Source organism: Amia ocellicauda, chromosome 9 (genome assembly GCF_036373705.1).
Source record: "Amia ocellicauda isolate fAmiCal2 chromosome 9, fAmiCal2.hap1, whole genome shotgun sequence".
NCBI classification, from domain to species: Eukaryota; Metazoa; Chordata; class Actinopteri; order Amiiformes; family Amiidae; genus Amia; species Amia ocellicauda.
In genome coordinates, this window is record NC_089858.1 from 43,686,066 (window position 1) to 43,709,156 (window position 23,091).

At 40.0% G+C, this 23,091-nt stretch overlaps 1 protein-coding gene across 1 annotated transcript in view; it reads left to right on the forward strand.

The window, feature by feature from the left end:
* The window catches only part of zmat4b (zinc finger, matrin-type 4b), a 215,447-nt gene that overhangs the window by 120,052 nt on the left and 72,304 nt on the right, over positions 1-23,091 (forward strand). Inside the window, exon 4 of the mRNA XM_066714559.1 lies at positions 459-615. Within this exon, the coding sequence (XP_066570656.1) occupies positions 459-615 (157 nt within the window). The remainder of the gene's footprint in view (positions 1-458; positions 616-23,091) is intronic.

The window sequence follows — 23,091 nt, forward strand, 5'->3', positions numbered from 1 at the left end:
TTTCCCCTCACTGTAGCATCCTCACTGCACCACTTAATTGGATTTTTTACAACTTGTTAGAAGGTAACTGTATTAGCTACCACAATGCTCCCTCAATGTAAAACAGTAAAATCTAATTGTGACTTTACCTGGTTAAAGCCATAGTAAATGAAAGCACTGAAGTGACAGATGTACAGTAGAGCTGTGGAACACTCCTTCAGGAACACAGGCAACTAATTAAAACCAGGAAGTTTATTTATTATTTTCCCAACGTGATGAAAAGCTTTCACACAATTATCAGGCTTGGTAAAGTGACTACACAACTTGTACTCAAATACTCCTTCATTATGTCTCTATTAGCACAGGCCAAGGGATCTCCACAGAATTGTTTTAGAGGTTTAATGCCACCATTTAAAATAAACAAATACATTATATATACAACTGAGTTGATATGAATCTGTTTATGTGCTTCAATGCAGGGTAACGAGGAGGGCGATGTGGACAAGAATAAATGCTGCACACTGTGTAACATGTCTTTCACCTCAGCAGTGGTTGCACAGTCACATTACCAGGGGAAAATCCATGCCAAGAGACTAAAACTACTGCTGGGGGAGCAGCCAGCAATAACTGCAAAAGGTAAGGCCTTAAACAGAAGTACTTCTGTATACAAGGAATTGTGGGTGTCTGGTCATGGAAGCATGGCTACATATACAAACACACAGCAGGCTTCAGATAACATTGTCTGTATAAGATATGTTCAAATTGAAAGGCAGAGGAATCTGAATTTTGTTTGCATAACGACTTGTGCTTTGTTTTAAAAATAATAATAATTTTAAATTTCTTCACCTTGAATGGTAACTGGACACAAAATGTTTTAATATTTCCTTCCCTGGTTACCATGGTACTACAGTGCCTTGCGAAAGTATTCACCCCACTTGGCATTTTTCCTATTTTGTTGCCTTACAACCTGGAATTAAAATCGATTTTTTGGGGGTTGTATCATTTGATTTACACAACATGCCTACCACATTGAAGATGCAATATATGTTTTATTGTGAAACAAACAAGAAATAAGACAGAAAAACTGAAAACTTGAGCGTGCATAACTATTCACCCCCCCTCAATACTTTGTAGAGCCACCTTTTGCAGCAATTACAGCTGCAAGTCTTTTTGGGCACAAAAGCCCCAAAAGCTTGGCACATCTAGCCACTGGGATTTTTGCCCATTCTTCAAGGCAAAGCTGCTCCAGCTCCTTCAAGTTGGATGGGTTCCGCTGGTGTATAGCAAGTCATACCACAGATTCTCAATTGGATTGAGGTCTGGGCTTTGACTAGGCCATTCCAAGACATTTAAATGTTTCCCCTTAAACCACTCAATTGTTGCTTTAACAGTATGATTAGGGTCATTGTCCTACTGGAAGGTGAACCTCCGTCCCAGTCTCAAATATCTGGAAGACTGAAACAGCTTTCCCTCATCCATCATTCCTTCAATTCTGACCACTTTTCTGTTTTTTACTTTTTAGATTTTTATAATTTTTTAAGTTATTTTTTTCATTTCACTTCACCAATTTGGACTATTTTGTGTATCTCCATTACATGAAATACAAATAAAAATCCATTTAAATTACAGGTTGTAATGCAATAAAATAGGAAAAATTCAAAGGGGAATACTTTCGCAAGGCACTGTATAAAGTAAAATACTCTCTGGGTGTAAACAAGCTCCAATGCCTGGGAAATGTATTCCCTTTGACAATATATTAGAAACAACATTAGCATAAATCAATAATTTGTGTACAGTTTTCCTTCTTTAGTTAGATTTCAAAATAATGTTTTGTTGCCCCCATAATTGTGCTTGTCAGCAGGTATATATAGATATGTGCTAATACCTTGCCTTTAATCATGGATTATACCCACCACCCCCACAGCCTCACAGTACCTAACCTGTGACAAACTAGCTGAATTTGTTGCACTTTGCTGCACACTAAATGAACTTCCAGGGATCCAACAAAAAAACACCTCCAAGTTGCATTTCTGGGGATGTGTAACTGTGTGCCAACCATAAAATCAAGTCATATTACTTTTACTATTACTATTACTAGATTCCTTTTGCTTTCATTATACATTTTCATCTGTTCAACAAAGCTTCCTGACAATTCTAATATTTCTTTTCAGAAGAGCCAAGAATAAAATGAAAAGGAAATTATGTGATGGGATTCAGTGTGATTTGCAGGTGCTGAGTGAACTCTTGTGCTGCTGTGCATTATAAATTATCTCTCGAGGGTGGAGAGAGGGTGTAGGGAGGCTGAGGACAGGCTGCGCAGGCTAGCTGGAGAGGATTTTAATTATGCTTATCTTTAAAGTTGAGAATACTACCCAAAGGAGGAGGGGCTCAAGCCTGTTACCATGGAACCTCAAGGAACACATTGTCTAACAGAGCAGCCTGTTGGCTACTCCACGTGTTATATAAGCAACCCCTTCAAGTTTCCTGGTTGTGTACATTTGCTTGCATGGAGTTCTACTTCCCCTTTTTGACTTTCATTTTGGACCTCTCCAGACCATGAGAAAAAACAAAATCTGTTTTATTTATTTCAAATTTGTCTATTCGAAATATTATATTAATAATAATATTAATATTCGTTCAGTTTCAGAGTTAGAAGTTTTATACCTCAGGGCTCTGTGGTCTACACCTATTTTCGCTTTTTCTATTGAGTTTTCATTATTATTATTAATAATAATAATAATAATAATAATAATAATAATAATAATAATAATAATAGTAATATTATATATTACTATTGCTAGTATATATACATATGTACATATATATTGTGTATTTATATATTGTATTTGCTGTGGTTGTGCCTTTCTTACAGGGTTTTTTCTAAAAAAGGTAGCACAGCAATATACCCAAGGCCAGGCTGGTCCTCTGTCTACCACACAGATCCTACCCACATGAGGGGCTCCTCTGTATAGTATCTGCCGCAGCCTGTGGTTGTGTCTGTAGCAACCTCCTAGGGCTCTAGGATTGAGAAACAAGTCTGATCCTTGTGCCTTGAGAGCCTGAGAGATATCTCCACTGCCAGCAGCATGATATATTCAGCCTCGGTGTTGCTTTTAAACACCCTCACTGTGAGGTACACAATGCACTTTGGAGGCTTGATACACTGGTGCTCGGCTGGTGTGGGCAGTGAATACAGGACTCGACAACGTTCAGCCACACCAGCCAACGGTCCAATTCCTCAGACTGCACTTCAGTTCGGTTGACATGGATTGCCTCCATGGCGCAAGAGAGAGTAGCCTCTATCTGCTCTTGCCTCTCCCTCTTCAGGTGGAAAGGCAGTGTGATGGTGTCCCTTTGCCAGAGGCTGCTGAGCCTTCTCGTAGCTGTGGTGCAAACCTGATGAGGCCGTTGCATTTGTGGTTCCGAGCTCTGTGGATGCACCTGCAACACAATTGCTGTCTCCGTTCCATCAAAGAAATGCATCTCCCCGGTCTATCCAACCTGGAGGCAGATCTCCTCTCCAGAGGAGTTTACAGTGGTGCCCACTGGTGGTACAGCACATTTGGAGCACCTATGGCAGGGCAGAGGTGGACTCTCTGCTCACTGCCCACTGTGGTTCTCTATCCGAGACTGTTCTGGGACTCTGGAGATTGACGTTCTGGCCCATGAGTTGCTGCACAGTTTCCTTTATGTGTTATATATACACTCACCTAAAGGATTATTAGGAACACCATACTAATACTGTGTTTGACCCCCTTTCGCCTTCAGAACTGCCTTAATTCTACGTGGCATTGATTCAACAAGGTGCTGAAAGCATTCTTTAGAAATGTTGGCCCATATTGATAGGATAGCATCTTGCAGTTGATGGAAATTTGTGGGATGCACATCCAGGGCACGATGCTCCCGTTCCACCACATCCCAAAGATGCTCTATTGGGTTGAGATCTGGTGACTGTGGGGGCTAGTTTAGTACAGTGAACTCATTGTCATGTTCAAGAAACCAATTTGAAATGATTCGACCTTTGTGACATGGTGCATTATCCTGCTGGAAGTAGCCATCAGAGGATGGGTACATGGTGGTCATAAAGGGATGGACATGGTCAGAAACAATGCTCAGGTAGGCCGTGGCATTTAAACGATGCCCAATTGGCACTAAGGGGCCTAAAGTGTGCCAAGAAAACATCCCCCACACCATTACACCACCACCACCAGCCTGCACAGTGGTAACAAGGCATGATGGATCCATGTTCTCATTCTGTTTACGCCAAATTCTGACTCTACCATCTGAATGTCTCAACAGAAATCGAGACTCATCAGACCAGGCAACATTTTTCCAGTCTTCAACTGTCCAATTTTGGTGAGCTTGTGCAAATTGTAGCCTCTTTTTCCTATTTGTAGTGGAGATGAGTGGTACCCGGTGGGGTCTTCTGCTGTTGTAGCCCATCCGCCTCAAGGTTGTACGTGTTGTGGCTTCACAAATGCTTTGCTGCATACCTCGGTTGTAACGAGTGGTTATTTCAGTCAAAGTTGCTCTTCTATCAGCTTGAATCAGTCGGCCCATTCTCCTCTGACCTCTAGCATCAACAAGGCATTTTCACCCACAGGACTGCCGCATACTGGATGTTTTTCCCTTTTCACACCATTCTTTGTAAACCCTAGAAATGGTTGTGCGTGAAAATCCCAGTAACTGAGCAGATTGTGAAATACTCAGACCGGCCCGTCTGGCACCAACAACCATGCCACGCTCAAAATTGCTTAAATCACCTTTCTTTCCCATTCAGACATTCAGTTTGGAGTTCAGGAGATTGTCTTGACCAGGACCACACCCCTAAATGCATTGAAGCAACTGCCATGTGATTGGTTGGTTAGATAATTGCATTAATGAGAAATTGAACAGGTGTTCCTAATAATCCTTTAGGTGAGTGTATAAAGAACATAAGAAAGTTTACAAATGAGAGGAGGCCATTCGACCCATCGTGCTTGTTTGGTGTCCATTAATATCTAAATGATCCAAGGATCCTATCCAGTCTATTTTTAAATGTTCCCAAACTTTCAGCTTCTACCACATCGCTGGGGAGTTTGTTCCAGATTGTGACTACTCTCTGTGTAAAGAGGTGTCTCCTGTTTTCCGTTTTGAATGCCTTGAAGCCCAATTTCCATTTGTGTCCCTGGGTGCATGTGTACCTCTGGTTTGATGTGGTTGATGCCTTTCATGATTTTGAAGACTTGGATCAAGTCCCCATGTAGTCTCCTCTGTTCCAGGGTGAAAAGGTTCAGTTCCCTCAGTCTCTCCGAGTAGGACATCCCCTTCAGACCTGGAATAAGTCTGGCTGCTCTCCTCTGAACTGCCTCTAGAACAACAATATCCTTCTTGAAGTGTGGTGCCCAGGACTGCACACAGTATTCCAGATGAGGTCTTCAACAGTCTTGGAGAAGAATAAGCGATGGTGCTGCTGATGGCAGCTTCCCCTTCAGGGAATTTAGTTTAGTATTTGACATAGTTCTGATTTGCTAAATAAGTGCAAAGATTAACATCAACTAATGTGAATTCAAACTTTGTCACAATCCTAATATATATATATATATATATATATACACTCACCTAAAGGATTATTAGGAACACCTGTTCAATTTCTCATTAATGCAATTTTCTAACCAACCAATCACATGGCAGTTGCTTCAATGCATTTAGGGGTGTGGTCCTGGTCAAGACAAACTCCTGAACTCCAAACTGAATGTCTGAATGGGAAAGAAAGGTGATTTAAGCAATTTTGAGCATGGTTGTTGGTGCCAGACGGGCCGGTCTGAGTATTTCACAATCTGCTCAGTTACTGGGATTTTCACGCACAACCATTTCTAGGGTTTACAAAGAATGGTGTGAAAAGGGAAAAACATCCAGTATGCGGCAGTCCTGTGGGCGAAAATGCCTTGTTGATGCTAGAGGTCAGAGGAGAATGGGCCGACTGATTCAAGCTGATAGAAGAGCAACTTTGACTGAAATAACCACTCGTTACAACCGAGGTATGCAGCAAAGCATTTGTGAAGCCACAACACGTACAACCTTGAGGCGGATGGGCTACAACAGCAGAAGACCCCACCGGTTACCACTCATCTCCACTACAAATAGGAAAAAGAGGCTACAATTTGCACAAGCTCACCAACATTGGACAGTTGAAGACTGGAAAAATGTTGCCTGGTCTGATGAGTCTCGATTTCTGTTGAGACATTCAGATGGTAGAGTCAGAATTTGGCGTAAACAGAATGAGAACATGGATCCATCATGCCTTGTTACCACTGTGCAGGCTGGTGGTGGTGGTGTAATGGTGTGGGGGATGTTTTCTTGGCACACTTTAGGCCCCTTAGTGCCAATTGGGCATCGTTTAAATGCCACGGCCTACCTGAGCATTGTTTCTGACCATGTCCATCCCTTTATGACCACCATGTACCCATCCTCTGATGGCTACTTCCAGCAGGATAATGCACCATGTCACAAAGGTCGAATCATTTCAAATTGGTTTCCTGAACATGACAATGAGTTCACTGTACTAAACTGGCCCCCACAGTCACCAGATCTCAACCCAATAGAACATCTTTGGGATGTGGTGGAACGAGAGCTTCGTGCCCTGGATGTGCATCCCACAAATCTCCATCAACTGCAAGATGCTATCCTATCAATATGGGCCAACATTTCTAAAGAATGCTTTCAGCACCTTGTTGAATCAATGCCACGTAGAATTAAGGCAGTTCTGAAGGCGAAAGGGGGTCAAACACAGTATTAGTATGGTGTTCCTAATAATCCTTTAGGTGAGTGTATATATATGTTGAATGGACATTCAACATTTCTTTACATTCTATTCCAGTGGACCGTGACTGTTGTTCCAGGTGTGGCCCATGGATCTTCCCAGATGTTTCTTATGTAAACATAATTTCTTGGTTGAGTGACCAGTCTGCTACCATCCTCCCTTGCAAAAGCCTGGTTATACAGTAATCCCTCCCACTTTGGGCAATATTCGCGACTTGAAAGATAACGATAAGTTGCAAATACAATCCTTTATCTGAAAAAGAGAATACTACCCAAAGGTTGCATGGCTGTTCAGGAGGAAGTAGAACTCCACGTATGCAAATGTATGCAGGAAACAGGAAGCAGCTAATATGAATCATTCAGGTTCCATGGTAACAGTTATAAGCCCCTCCCCCTTTAGGTAACAACCTATGAATTTATTTATCAAACTGGAACTGGAACTGAGATTTCTACTAACACCCATGGGTACAAACAGGCTGAGACTAGGAAGCAGCAGCTTGGAATCAGGAATCATTTAATCGAAAACAATGGAGGATGTAAGAATAATATAATTAAAGAAAAAACAAAAATTCAAAACCCATTTTTGGGTAGCTTTTCAATCTCCATTAATTTAATTGTCCAAATATGACACCTGAACAGCACAGGAAGCCCTGGAGAATGCTGTAATGTTTGGAAGATGTAAATTATGATCTAAAAATAAATGTGGTTCAGTGTACAGTAGGTATAATTGCCATGGAAGCAGCACATAGTCTCACTTACATATATTCTTTCTGTTTAGTCTCTCCACTAGGAGTCCTGATTGTTACAGGCATCTAAAATAAAACATTTTCAGTCGAGCTCCTACAACTGAATTAAGCTTCAAAGTGATTTTGTGGGATTCAAAATAACTCAGTGCTTTTCATTAAACACATTTAACAAGAGCACCACACAGATTCAACATTTGGGATCATACAGTGTATGCTCCACGCTGAGTTTCTTTGTCATTGCCCTTGAGCTTCAGAATCACGTTGGGAGCTGAAACTTCAAAGCTTATTAAGAAAAATATATATCATACAGTATATATATATATATATATATATATATATATATATATATATAAAGGATGGGGAGGGATTCAAATGAAAAATCAATTGTGCCTTATGTTCTGTGAACTTAAAGCCTAGGGATAAAGGCCTTTACAGTGCTTTCTGGGGTCTATAAGAGAAGTGTTCACCCCTCAGGCCAAGTCCTTGTTCATGTTTCAGAGATGTGGTCTTGGGAAACACAGTTTTCACTTTCCTTTCCCTTTACTCCCCCCTTCTATTACACATGACAGGCTTTGGGTATCAGGGGCATGCCTGTGAGGAAAAGGTTGCTGCGTCACCTTTCAGAACGAATCAGTGTTCAGGACCAGTCACCCTCGGGTGGTAATTGACCCAAAAAAACAATGCTGAGGAGAAGCACTTGTGGTCGAGGTTACAGCTAAAAAAAAAAAAAAAAGGATCACACTAGAAGCTTTCAAGGATTGACTTAATTTAAGGTCGTTTTCGGTTACTGGGGTTGTCTGCGTCTCGTGTGTGAGTATGTGGCGATTCAGAAGGCTGTTTTAAAAAAAAAATCTGCTCCCTTTACGGTTCACTTGCTGTTCTCAAACAGCATCGCGATGACGAACATCTTTTGGAGATGTTTCCCTCAGATAGCACACAAGCCAGGGTCTTGCCTGCAGCAGGTCATTAGTGTCCCTTTCAATGCAAAAAGGGATTTTTCAATTAGAATAGCCCATCTCCTGCTTTTTATAAATGAGACGGATATGAAGTTCACTGGTTGACTGGATTGCACACCACTGAGCAAAAGGGCCAGGGGATCTGATGGTTTGACAATAAAAGACAGCTGGCACCAGGACTGTGGTCATTACTTCTGGCCCCACTGGCCTCTTTGGTTTTATCAACCAACCTGAAAGAGGAGGGTTTTTTTTAATTAAAATGAATGTCCATAATCTGGTCTCTGGGCCTTCTGATGACATGAAAGTAAAGCGAATTGAAAACACTTCACACTTCGACTCCACACACTGTCATTTTGTAGTTTAGGTGTAGTATCGGGAACTACACTTACCTAAAGGATTATTAGGAACACCTGTTCAATTTCTCATTAATGCAATTATCTAACCAGCCAATCACATGGCAGTTGCTTCAATGCATTTAGGGGTGTGGTCCTGGTCAAGACAATCTCCTGAACTCCAAACTGAATGTCTGAATGGGAAAGAAAGGTGATTTAAGCAATTTTGAGCGTGGCATGGTTGTTGGTGCCAGACGGGCCGGTCTGAGTATTTCACAATCTGCTCAGTTACTGGGATTTTCACGCACAACCATTTCTAGGGTTTACAAAGAATGGTGTGAAAAGGGAAAAACATCCAGTATGCGGCAGTCCTGTGGGTGAAAATGCCTTGTTGATGCTAGAGGTCAGAGGAGAATGGGCCGACTGATTCAAGCTGATAGAAGAGCAACTTTGACTGAAATAACCACTCGTTACAACCGAGGTATGCAGCAAAGCATTTGTGAAGCCACAACACGTACAACCTTGAGGCGGATGGGCTACAACAGCAGAAGACCCCACCGGGTACCACTCATCTCCACTACAAATAGGAAAAAGAGGCTACAATTTGCACAAGCTCACCAAAATTGGACAGTTGAAGACTGGAAAAATGTTGCCTGGTCTGATGAGTCTCGATTTCTGTTGAGACATTCAGATGGTAGAGTCAGAATTTGGCGTAAACAGAATGAGAACATGGATCCATCATGCCTTGTTACCACTGTGCAGGCTGGTGGTGGTGGTGTAATGGTGTGGGGGATGTTTTCTTGGCACACTTTAGGCCCCTTAGTGCCAATTGGGCATCGTTTAAATGCCACGGCCTACCTGAGCATTGTTTCTGACCATGTCCATCCCTTTATGACCACCATGTACCCATCCTCTGATGGCTACTTCCAGCAGGATAATGCACCATGTCACAAAGGTCAAATCATTTCAAATTGGTTTCTTGAACATGACAATGAGTTCACTGTACTAAACTGGCCCCCACAGTCACCAGATCTCAACCCAATAGAGCATCTTTGGGATGTGGTGGAACGGGAGCTTCGTGCCCTGGATGTACATCCCACAAATCTCCATCAACTGCAAGATGCTATCCTATCAATATGGGCCAACATTTCTAAAGAATGCTTTCAGCACCTTGTTGAATCAATGCCACGTAGAATTAAGGCAGTTCTGAAGGCGAAAGGGGGTCAAACACAGTATTAGTATGGTGTTCCTAATAATCCTTTAGGTGAGTGTATATATTACAATTAACAATACATGTTTTTTTTTTTAATGGGGTGGGGTCATAGTATGAAGCACGAGCAAAGGGTATTAACCATTTGATTTAAAACCACTGTCTTCATGTTGAAGGCATAATCCACCAATCATTAACTTTGGCTAGGTCTTATTGAACTCCACAACTCACTTTATAAGGGAGTTGTGTCTATTCAATTGTAGTCCATTTTGATTCTTTCAGTGTCACTATATATACTGAGCGAAACAAGAAATGTCCCTTTTTCAGGACACTGTATTTTAAAGATAATTTTGTAAAAATCCAAATAACTTTACAGATCTTTATTGTAAAGGGTTTAAACAATGTTTTCCATGCTTGTTCAATTAACCATAAACAATTAATGAACATGCACCTGTGGAACGGTCGTTAAGACTCTAACAGCTTACAGTAGGCAATTAAGGTCACAGTTATAAAAACTTAGGACACTAAAGAGACCTTTCTACTGACTGAAAAACACCAAAAGAAAGATGCCCAGGGTCCAAGCGCTACAGTGAGACAGGAAGGACAGCTGATCGTCCTCGCAGTGGCAGACCACGTGTAACAACACCTGCACAGGATCGGTACATCCGAATATCACATCTGCAGGACAGGTACAGGATGGCAACAACAACTGCCCGAGTTACACCAGGAACACACAATCCCTCCATCAATGCTCAGACTGTCCGCAGTAGGCTGAGAGAGGCTGGACTGAGGGCTTGTAGGCCTGTTGTAAGGCAGGTCCTTACCAGACATCACCAGCAAGAACTGGCAAATTGCAGTCCATGTAGGAGGAGATGCACTGCAGTACTTAATGCAGCTGGTGGCCACACCAGATACTGACTGTTACTTTTGATTTTGACCCCCACTTTGTTCAGGGACACATTATTCCGTTTCTGTTAGTCACATGTCTGGGAAACTTGTTCAGTTTATGTCTTAGTTGTTGAATCTTTTTATGTTCATACAAATATGTACACGTTAAGTTTGCTGAAAATAAAAGCAGTTGAAAGTGAGAGCATGTTTCTTTTTTTGCTGAGTTTATTAAGAACACACAACCTTAAGCATAGTCCCCCATTTCCCTAATTCTTTATTTTGTAGAATTACTTGGCTAACTAATTTCAAACTAGCAATACAACTTGAAACTTTCTGCGTAAGTATAAAATATGCTGCACTTTCTATGTATCTAGATAAGAGGCCACATTTACAACCTTGGACTTTTAACGATTACTTTTGGAAAGCACAAAGCTTTCAAAATCAAATTGAGTCTGATTTGTAATGATTTTCTTGGTGCAGAAGCAAAACTTTTCACATACTCTCCAGATTGTATTTATTTATCTTGAAAATCTACAATTTTCCAGCAGTTCTCTATCACTCTTCTATTACTGATGGATGCGGCCATTAGCTCAGCCATCTGTAGCTGCTGTTTGAGAATGAAAGATATAAAAGTCCCCACTGAGGGAACTGAAACAAAGCCATCAATCAGAGAGACACAGTGGACAATTGTCTCCCTAGGGCTCATGGAAGATTACCTTCTCTAATCACTATATTTGCTAAACTGTAGAAAAGCTAAACACACACACATGTGTAGATAGTATACATTATTTAGTATTTAAGCTTATTTTTTATAATTAAAGTATCACATCCCTGTTCCAATTTGTCTGGTTACATTTTTGCAAGTTACTGTACAGTATTTATAATGAAATATAAATGTAAGGAATTCCACCATCATATGGTTAAGATTTTGTTTATCCCCCCTCCAACCTCTGCCCCCCCCCCAACTGTTAGAGAGCCTGAAGACAGCAGGCTGCAAAATATTAAAATCTGAAGGCAATACCTTCCATTTTATTCAGTATTTGTTACAGCAACATTGTGTGTTAGCAGGGTGGTAAGTAGATATGGAAGAACTTGCTGAAATCATTCAAGGATTGTTTAGTTTTTTTAGTGTTGGAGATATCTAAACCATAACCATACCTTAATGATTCTTCATAAACCTGCATGAAGGCTGAATTATGCTTCTGCTTCTGTGTCTGCCAACTTACTTGCACGTAACGTTGACGCGTACATAGGGGGCAAAGTTGCATTTACCAAATCAGAATCTACAGAAAACAAAGAAGAAACACAGAAACGGAAACCTATTTTCTGTGGTGCGCTGTTTGTGTCATACATAATGTCATACATAATTTTGTGTACGAAAGGGTGTCTGTACACAAAATACACATTTCAAAATGGACAATATCTGATGAAACCATGAAATGAAATGCACCTATTACATTTCATTCACAAAATGTATTTCTCCACAATATTTCATGGACATAATGCCTTACTCTGGTTTTCATTCTGTCCACGGAAGTCAAAGAACATTTTACTCTTCATCCACAAAAATGCTAAGCATGAAATACGTATTTTGTAGGACAACATATTAATTAAATGCACAAAATGGGCATTTTGTTGGACAAAATATGAATTATGTGCAAGAAATGTGAATTATATGCACGGAATGTGCATTTCGGGGGACAAATAACTCATTATGTGCACGAAATTATGTATGACACAAACGGCGCCCCATAGTTTTGTGAGACCTCTGTACATGTCCAGGCCAGATGAGGTGGAGTACGCAACATGTTGTTGAGATTATTGAGATGTGCGCCTTGCCTCCTCTGTGAGCCTCTGCGAGCTAGGGTAGCCCAGAAACCCCTTCTCTGCCTCAACAAACAGAGACGTTTAAGCATATATGTTTGTAGAAGCATAAATCAGGCTTAAGCCCACACATAATGCAGTTCTGGCCAACTGATTTCAATATACAATAGATAAAAATAGAGTGATATGAAAGGTTTGACTGGAGCTGTAATGCTGAATTTACCAATTGCTCCTTCATCAGGCTGAGCACTGCAAGAGGTGTTTAATGATGCTGACTGTTGCTTATTCTACTCTTTAATTAGGGAACTGCTACTATAATCGTTCCTGATTGTGTGGTATAGATGATTGTAATACTTTATGCAAATTCTTTAATTGTATAAGACTTGATGAATCAGATGGTCTTCGTGGCTAGCGATTTCCTTATTCCTGTTATTAAAAACCTTTTTGAAAACACTTATGAAACTGAATGTGCAGATCCTGCCCCCTCATGGGAGATGCATTCACTTAGTAAATATTAAGTGCTGGCAGTTCTCCGTGGTCTTGTACTCAGATTACTTTTCATTGGATTTCTTCTTGTGACAACAAATCCATTAAGAGTAGAATTAAATTTCACCGAACATCTTCTCATTCTATACACAAACACACACACACACACACGCAAACACTCTCACACACACTGATATATACACATACACATATATTCTTTACACACACAAATACACACATACTTTATATCTTTCTTAATTCAAATGTCTTTAATACTCCCACAGATATTATTATTTCAACAATGATTGTATTTGCCTAGTTTAACAATAGGTTTAACATAGAATGAAGTAATATTGCTTCAGTCGACGCACATATTTCAATTTGGACATCTTGAAGTCGTGATTCAATTTATTGAATTCAAGTTGTTATTTAGTAATTGTAATTACTTCTTAGAATTGATTGGAAGTAGAGTGTATGGTAATTAAACTGACAACTAATTATAGAAGATCATTTTTGTTTTAAGTGTTTGCATAGAGAAAGACCCGTTTAATCTGGACGAAGCAGTTCCTATTTTTATTTTCAAAGAGTAAATACATTGACATTCAAGCCTGCTCCTAAGTGTGAAGTGCAGTATCACTACAGCATGGACAAAACAATCAGTCCATGTTCACAGACATACATAAATATCTTATTTCTAATGATAAAATACATTTTATGTAATTGTGTTTTGCTCCACTTCTTTTTTTTTTCTTTCTTTCTTGCACATCTTGCATCTATCTGTAGCGGCTTGGAAATGTCACCAAGATAAATCTGGCATGTGTGGAGTCCAACTGCAGAGCTGCATTATTGATTTGTGCATAAGGAGGGTTAGTGAAGTGCAGTGTGCTACCACAGGCTCTGATGTGCTCTCTCTCTCTCTCAGGAGCCTCCTTATTATTTCAGCAGAGTCAATAAAACAAAGAACACTACACCCTTCTGTATGGCAGGTGGATTAGCAAGTGATTAGAGAGTTTACACTTTTTTTAAAATGTTTATATAAATATTACATTAAATAACTTTGGTATTATAGGTGTAAATATATATAAAATATAAAAATGTATAATAAAACATTTTCCATTGGTACCAGGCATGGAAAAAACTACAACTGTATAACTTCAACATTCATGCTTGTATAAGAATTGTAACCTCAAAATCCCTCCCAACTTGTAGTTCCATAAATCATAAACACTGGAATGCATATCAGAAATATGCGGTTTAAGGTTTTGACACCAGTGTTTATTAATTTGATTTCATTGTCATATTAGACTGCTGCTAAATAGTTTGTACCACTCATTGTCTTCTAATCAGAATTCACACATGAGGATCAGGAAGAAACTAGAATAGAAGAAGCAATGAGTATTGGGGGAGAAACAAACGATAGATTTGATTAACTACCATGTAAAGAAAGAAAGAAAGAAAAAAGAAAAAAGGTTGATACACTACCCCATGAGCCTTCCCTCTCATATCTCACTGTACAAAGTATTTCCCTCTGGTATGAATCCATAGTTTGAAAATTTTGTACTGTGAGCAGCCCTGAAATAGCATGCTAATTGCATATTCACTGGTATGCCATACTCCGTGTACATATTTTACTGTAGACATGGGGAACTCATGAGATTAGTCTGTTTGCAATACACTACCACAGAGGCAATTGCTCAGAAAATGAGAAATAGGTTTCAGACACTATGAGAATAAGCATAAAACAGAAGAAAATCAGATCTTGTAAAAGGCTAAATTACAAAACAAATTACAAAATAGATTTTGTTTTATGTTGAATTTTCATTATTTAGAAGCTTTTCAATTAAATTACATATTTTTTTCCATCCTTTGGGCAGAGAGTGAGATGCAGTCATTAACTTTCAATCATCTTCACTACAAACCTCAAAAAACCCTTTATACACTACTCAAAAAAATTAACCGAAGACTTAAATCACACATCGGATCTCGATGAACGAAATATATTAAAGATCAAATTCTTTACTGTACATTGTGTAATTCATTGAGAACAAAATGACGTAACAACAGTCAATGGAAACCAAAATCACCAACCGATTGAGGGCTGGATTGAAACTCACACTGAAAGTCAAAGTAAACAATTTAAATCACAGGTTGTTCCAACTTGCGTGAATTTCATCACGGCAACTCATAATGTGACTCAGTAGTGTGTATGGCCCCCATGTGCCTGTATGCACTCCTGACAACATCTGGGCATGCTCCTGATGAGACAGCGGATGGTGTCCTGGGGGATCTCCTCCCAGACCTGGATCAGGACATCAGTGAGCTCCTGGACAGTCTGTGGTGCTACTTGGTAGTGTCGGATGCACCAATACTTAACGTCCCAAAGGTTCTCAATTGGATTCAGGTCTAGGGAACGTGAGGGCCACTCAATGGCATCAATGCCTTTGTCATCCAGGGACTGCCTACACACTCTGGCCACATGAGGCAGGGCATTGTCCTGCACCAGGAGGAACCCAGGGCCCACTGCACCAGTGTAAGGTCTGACAATGGGTCTGAGGATTTCATCCCGGTACCTAATAGCAGTCAGGGTACCGTTGGCTAGCACGTGGAGGTCTGTGCAACCCTCCAAGGATATGCCTCCCCAGACCATCACTGACCCACCGCGAAACCGGTCATGCTGGATGATGTTGCAGGCAGCATAACGTTCACCACGGCGTCTCCAGACTCTTTCACGTCTGTCACATGTGCTCAGTGTGAACCTGTTCTCATCTGTGAAGAGAACGGGCGCCAATGGCGGACCTGCCAATTCTGGTGTTCTCTGGCGAATGCCAATCGAGCTGCACGGTGTTGGGCTGTGAGCACAGGTCCCACTAGAGGACGTCAGGCCCACATGCCACCCTCATGGAGTCTGTTTCTGACAGTTTCGTCTGAAACATGCACACCAGTAGCCCGCTGGAGGTCATTTTGTAGGGCTCTGGCAGTGCTCCTCCTGTTCATCCTCGCACAAAGGAGCAGTTACCGGTCCTGCTGCTGGATTGATGCCCTTCTACGGCCCTGTCCAGCTCTCCTTGTGTAACGGCCCGTCTCTTGGTATCTCCTCTATGCTCTTGAGACTGTACTGGGAGACACAGCAAACCTTCTTGCGACGGCATGTATGGAGGTGCCATCCTGGAGGAGCTGGACTACATGTGCAACCTGAATGGGCTGCAGGTACCACCTCATGCTACCAGTAGTGACAAGGACACTAGCAAAATGCAAAACTAGAGAAGAATCAGTCAGGAAGGATAAGGAGAGAGCAATTGTCTGTGGCCACCAACTGCAAAACCATTCCCTTTTTGGGGGTTGTCTTGCTGTTGCCTATCCAGTGCACCTGTTGTCACTTTCATTTGCACCAACACAGGTGACATTGATTCACAATTGCTTCCTAACTGGACAGATTGATATCCCTGAAGTTTCATTAACTTGGTGTTATACTGTGATGATTACCTGTTCCCTTAATTTTTTTGAGCAGTGTACATCTGCTGTAGCTGTTACAGGAGGAAAAGTGCCTGTCCAGGTTTGTTGAATCATCTGCTATCAATGCTTTTGATAGGGGAAAGGCCTTAATGAGTGCTGATATTATGTGGGATATCCCAAGTGAGAAGGATATTCGGAAGAGAGTGACAGATAAATGGCCAGACTGTACCATTCCTTCACAGCACAGTGCATTGATAGAAGTTACCTATTCATATCTTCGAACATGTTTATATGCGCAGGTGGCTGACAATCATTACAAATAAGTAGAAATAAATGTGAGGCTAGCTTTGAAATGAAAGCTAAGCAACCCTAAGTAGCTGCTAATATTTTCAGTTTATTAATCTTTCATCATTGCTTGTTTGCAAGCTTGTCATCGTGTGCGGCTGTAATTAACTCACTGTGTTAATTGCTTCGCTTTGCTGGCTTTTATAGTTGCCTACTCCCACCTTGCATGAAGATGTGCTTGTATTGGCCTTAGTGGCTGTTGTTTGCATCTGGCTTCAATGTGTGCTTGTCAATATTGGTTGTAACTCTTTATCTTCAGCTTGCTTCAGTGCATTTGTAAGTCAATTGAAACTTGTTTGCCAGCTGTTTACTGGTGTAGATTACTTGGTTCTCATAAGACTTTTGCTTGGGCCTTGCCAAAAATGCACTAATCTACATCCCTGACCCTGGAAATCAAATCTTACCAAAACTATACATTTGTAGCGTTAAGGTGGGGGGGATTTTGATAGAGCATCCTAGGCCTGAGCTGGAGCTCTGATCTAAAGAAGACTTCTCCCCCAAAGTTACCAGAATTCCTGAGCTCATCGGCCCATGAACTGTTCTAAGTTAAAGTGGCAGTCTTGGGAGGATGGCACCGAGAATGGGCCAAATGGCTTGGAATCCCTGCTGTGAAAATGTCTGGGGAATATGGCATGGAGGTCATAAAACTCTTTGAAGTGGATGAGAGCCGAAACCCCGAAACAGAGCTATGAACCCAGGCCAACCGGCATCAGTCATAAATCGAGCCTCCTCCAATAGGACACTGGGGGGGCTGAAACCGAAATCCAATCTCACAAACTCAAGAACCAATCGTCTATTGATCTGACGGCAACATTAAAAGGCAACGCACAGCAACTTTCTCTCTCTCTCTGACCTGAACCAGTAACTTGCTGCCACAGCTCAACTTGTAGCTCTGTTGCCAGAACCCAAACCGGAAACCAACTAAGTCTTTGCCGGCAACAGAAGAGTTAAACTGGGAGAAGGAGATTGAGCCGTACAAATAATTCTTTTAAAGGACTTTATTAAGTAAAGTACTTTAGAAACTGCGCTTGCCCGCCTATACCCACCTGATCAGTGGAGTGTATATGCAGCTGGACAATTGACAAGTCGACTGTAATACAGAAGTGTTCAGTCATTTAAAAAGCTATTGAGTCTTAAGAAATGTGACCCTTGGGAACGAACAAGGCCCTGCTTTCCTCAAAGACTTTGTCTTCAAGTAACTACAGTGGAAAACCCTGCTTGCAAAGAAGATTTTGTGCACAACCTTGGAGCCTTCAAACTAGTGGAAAATCTGTTTGGAAAAGACTCTACTTTCGTGAAACCCCAACTTCCAGGTGTATCGACTGAAGTGGAAGTTTTTGGACAAAGCCGAACCAGACTGCCTTTGTTCCAAACCACACGGACCTCGTGCCGTGTGTTTTTATTTGAGCCCGAAGACAGAGAGGCCTCTCTGCGATGAAGTTCAGATAAGTTTAACAGTTTGGAGTTTATTATTCATGACATTTGAGAAATCAATTAGAAATGTTATTCTGTGAGTCATAAACTTTAGAATGTGTAATATCATTTAGTATTTTCTTAAATATAATAAGTGCTGCATTAAACTGTTTTGGTTGACAAAACAGTTTAACTGACAATGTTTAACTGTTTAGTCTGAAATGGACACACATTAATAGACACTAGATTATAGGTGACCCTGCCTATCCTTAATCATTGAACAGTAATCAATTAGGGAGAATTGTGGTAACAAGAAATTATATAATCTTTCTCGGCACCCAAACATAAATGAGACTGATATATGTAATGAGAAGTTATTTGACTTAAATACTAATCTGCATTAGTTATTTAATGTCCGACTAACAATACTAATGAGAGACTCACCTTCGTCTTACTAATCGGTATTGTAGTCAATGTGTTTGTAATTTTGTGTAACGTTTTGTGTGTTACCATATGCGATTCCATGTTCTTTGATTTGGTCACGGAAGTGATTTGTCTTTGATTTGTTGATCTTGAGTGAATTTTAATTAGTTTTTCCCTTTTTGTATAACTAGTGTGGTGCTACATTTTATCTTTGTTTTTAATACATTTGAGAATTTATATCTTTGGAATTGGTGTCTGTGTCCAATTATTGCAGAAATTGATTGCAGAAAAGATTCTAGGATTCTTGATAAGGTGATACTTAAATTCACTTCTTTAACTGAAATTTATAAGTGTACCTTACGCTACACATTGTTTCCCTTTTGTCTCAAGAAAAGTTTCAGACTCAGCCCCTTTCGCTTCTTTAGATCCTGTTTGATTCTTTTTTAGTATGATTTAAAAGTCCTCAATCCTCAATCAAGTCCGACATAGATCTCAGGGTGTACTGTGGTGCCCAAAAGTAGCCAGTGGATTGTGAGGATACAGCAAACATTGTTAACTCTGCTCAGATACTGCATAATGTTAATGCTGAATCGATTAGTGTAGGGTACTATCTTATACCAACATTGCTAATGACACATACAGGGGGATAAAATAATGTCATACTGCACATCAAAATATCCCCCTGTTGTTCCATGATTCAGCAGAAGTTAACACAATGCCTTTGATAGAAAATAACCACAGCTGTGGTTCACTGAGCATGCCTTGAAAAAAAAAAAAAAAAAGAAAAAAAAAAAATATATATATATATATAAATAAACAATACTATATAACCATACAAGTCTGACTTGATGTCTATAACAACTGTTCAAGCCAAAAAAATATTTCATTCATAAGTGTTTAATTGAATTACAACAGAACTGAGGAACACAGCCTGAATTAATTACACCTTAACAGACCCAGAATGCATTCCATGCTAGTACTGGCCAATGAGAAGATGCTAAGGAGTAACCCAATAGAAACATACTATTTGTATTAAAGAAACCCCATGTGACTTATATATAGAAGCTATGTGAAGCCTATAATTAACATTGCCTTTTACATTGTGGTATAGAGATACTAAAAGTTAATTTTGGAAATACAGTGGGGACATCAAGGGTTGTTTTGAAGCCATAATTAGGTTGTGTGAGAGAGTACTCCCCTGACTTAAATTATATTGATTATGACTAATGGTCCTCACCAGCCTTGGTTTCTTCAATAGCTAAATTAATACAGTGCATGTTTCATCTTTTTTGTTGTGTTCATTGTGTGTAAAATCTGCTGGTTTTTCGCTGTGGTCAGGATCGGCAAAGGAAAGCATTATGTCTGGGATTGATTTTTAGCTGTTTGATCTTGGAGATTAATAGAACTTCACTCGCTTTTTCATACATTTAATGAGGATAAACCATATATCCAGTGTGGATTATAATGCATTCCAAAATATAATCATATAATTAATAGGGGACCAACTGATATCAGATACCAAGTATGAGAATTGGAGAAGGGAATGCCTCGACAGCTATTCACAGAGCACTGTGTTTTCCACCTACAAATCCCACAGTTAAGTGAATGAAATAAATGTTTCCTAAGCCCTAATAAAGGATTTTGTGCAAGTTATAAAATGGCTGCAGTATTACGAGAGAGAGAGAGGGATTTACAGTTAGGTAATAAATATTTGGGCAGTGACACAATTGTCATCATTTTGGCTCTGCAACCACAATGGATTTGAAAGAAGACAATTAAGATGTGCTTTAAGTGTAGACTTTCATCTGTAATTTGTGGATAATTACATCCAAATTGGGTGAACGGTGTAGGAATTACACCCATTTTTTAGGTGTGGTCCCCTCAATTTTAGTCAATGACTACCTGAAGTCTGGAACCCATAGACATCACCAGATGCTGGGTTTCTTCCCTGGTGATGCTCTGTCAGGCCTGTACTGCAGCTGTCTTTAGTTCCTGCTTATTCTTGCGGTGTTTTGCCTTCAGTTTTGCCTTAGATATCAAAACAAACCAATCAGAGAGATAGCAAAACTATTAGGTGTGGCCAAATCAACTATTTGGTACATTCTTAAAAAGAAAGAACACACTGGTGAGCTCAGGAACACCAAAAGGCCTGGAACACCATGGCAAACAACTGTATTGGATGACAGAAGAATTATTTCCCTGGTGAAGAAAAACCCCTTCACAACAGTTGGCCAAATCAAGAACACCCTCCAGGAGGTAGGCGTATCTGTGTCAAAGTCAACAAACAAGAGAAGACTTCACCAGAGTAAATAGAAACATAAGAAAGTTTACAAACGAGAGGAGGCCATTCGACCCATTGTGCTCATTTGGTGTCCATTAATATCTAAGTGATCCAAGGATCCTATCCAGTCTATTAATACAGACGGTTTACCACAATATGTAATATACAGAGGGTTTACCACAAGATGTAAACAGGAAACAGGAAGACAAGATTAGAGTTTGCCAAAAAACATCTAAAGAACCCTGTACAGTTCTGGAACAACATCCTATGGACAGATGAGACAAAGATCAACTTGTACCAGAATGATGGGAAGAGAAGAGTATAGAGAAAGGAAGGAACTGCTCATGATTCGAAGTATACCACCTCATCTGTGAAGCATGTTGTGGCATGGGCATGTATGGCTGCCAAGGGAACTGGTTCCCTTGTATTTATTAATTATGTGACTGCTGATCAAAGCAGCAGGATGAATTCTGAAGTGTTTAGGGCTATATCACCTGCTCAGATTCAGCCAAATGCTTCAAAACTCATTGGACAGCGCTTCACAGTTCAGATGGACAATGACCCAAAGCATACTGCGAAAGCAACCCAAGACTCTTTTAAGGCGAAGAAGTGGAATGTTCTGCAATGGCCAAGTCAATCACCTGACCTGAATTCAATTGAGCATGCATTTCACTTGCTGAAGGCAAAACTAAAGGCAATACGCCCCAAGAACAAGCAGGAATTAAACAAAATTAAAATTAAACAAAAAACAAAGTCAACAAACAAGAGAAGACTTCACCAGAGTAAATAGAAACATAAGAAGCTTCAGCTTCAGTACCTGGCAGAGCATCACCAGGGAAGAAACCCAGCATCTGGTGATGTCTATGGGTTCCAGACTTCAGGCAGTCATTGCCTGCAAAGAATTTGCAACCAAGTATTGAAACTCATAATTTAATTATTGATTATGTTAGTTTGTCCAAATACTTTTGAGCCCCAAAAATTGGAGGGACCACATATAAAAATGGGTGTAATTCCTATACCATTCACCCAATTTGGATGTATCTACCCTCAAATTAAAGATGAAAGGCTACACTTAACGCACATCTTGATTGTTTCTTTTCAAATCCATTGTGGTGGCGTACAGAGCCAAAATTATGAAACTTGTCCTTGTCCAAATATTTATGGACCTATATTAGTAATGGTAATTCTGATGTTAATGATTTAAATACATTTTTATTTACTTATGTATCTATAAATGCTTTGGCAATACCTAAGGAAGAGGCCATGCCACTAAAGCTCAATTTGAATTAATCAGGTAATAAAGTTTTTTTTTAACAAACAAAACAATTATGTGTTTGTAAACAAATGTTTTCACGTAATATTTTTAGTTATAATATTTTACTTTTATCAATAAAAGTTGAAACAACAATAAACACCTCTTTTTTATCTTCACTTCTATCTGTTGTGTTACTGGCACAGTACATCTGTCCCAAGGCAAAATGGCCGACAGCTCGCATACTTCCTTCATAGAGCTTTTATAGGTGTGACCAATCTAGTGATTCTATATCTATGGAGAGAATTCTGTTCTTATTTTTTTCCCCAAGTATACATTTTTGCACTGGAAATGGGTAATGTTGTAAAGCAAATGAAAGATTGTCCAGCGTGAATGATACTGTTTGAATGATACAAATGGAAATTGGGCTTCAAGGCATTCAAGACAGAAAACAGGAGACACTTCTTCACACAGAGAGTTGTCACAATCTGGAACAAACTCCCCAGCGATGTGGTTGAAGCTGAACATTTGGGAACATTTAAAAATAGACTAGATAGGATCACTTAGTTACTAATGGACACCAAACAAGCACAAAAAGCACTCTCTTTTGTAAACTTTCTTATGTTCTTATGTTCTTAAGTTAATGGAGCAGAAGTGATTTTTGGAAAGGGTGTGAAATGGACAATATGAATAAAAGAATTC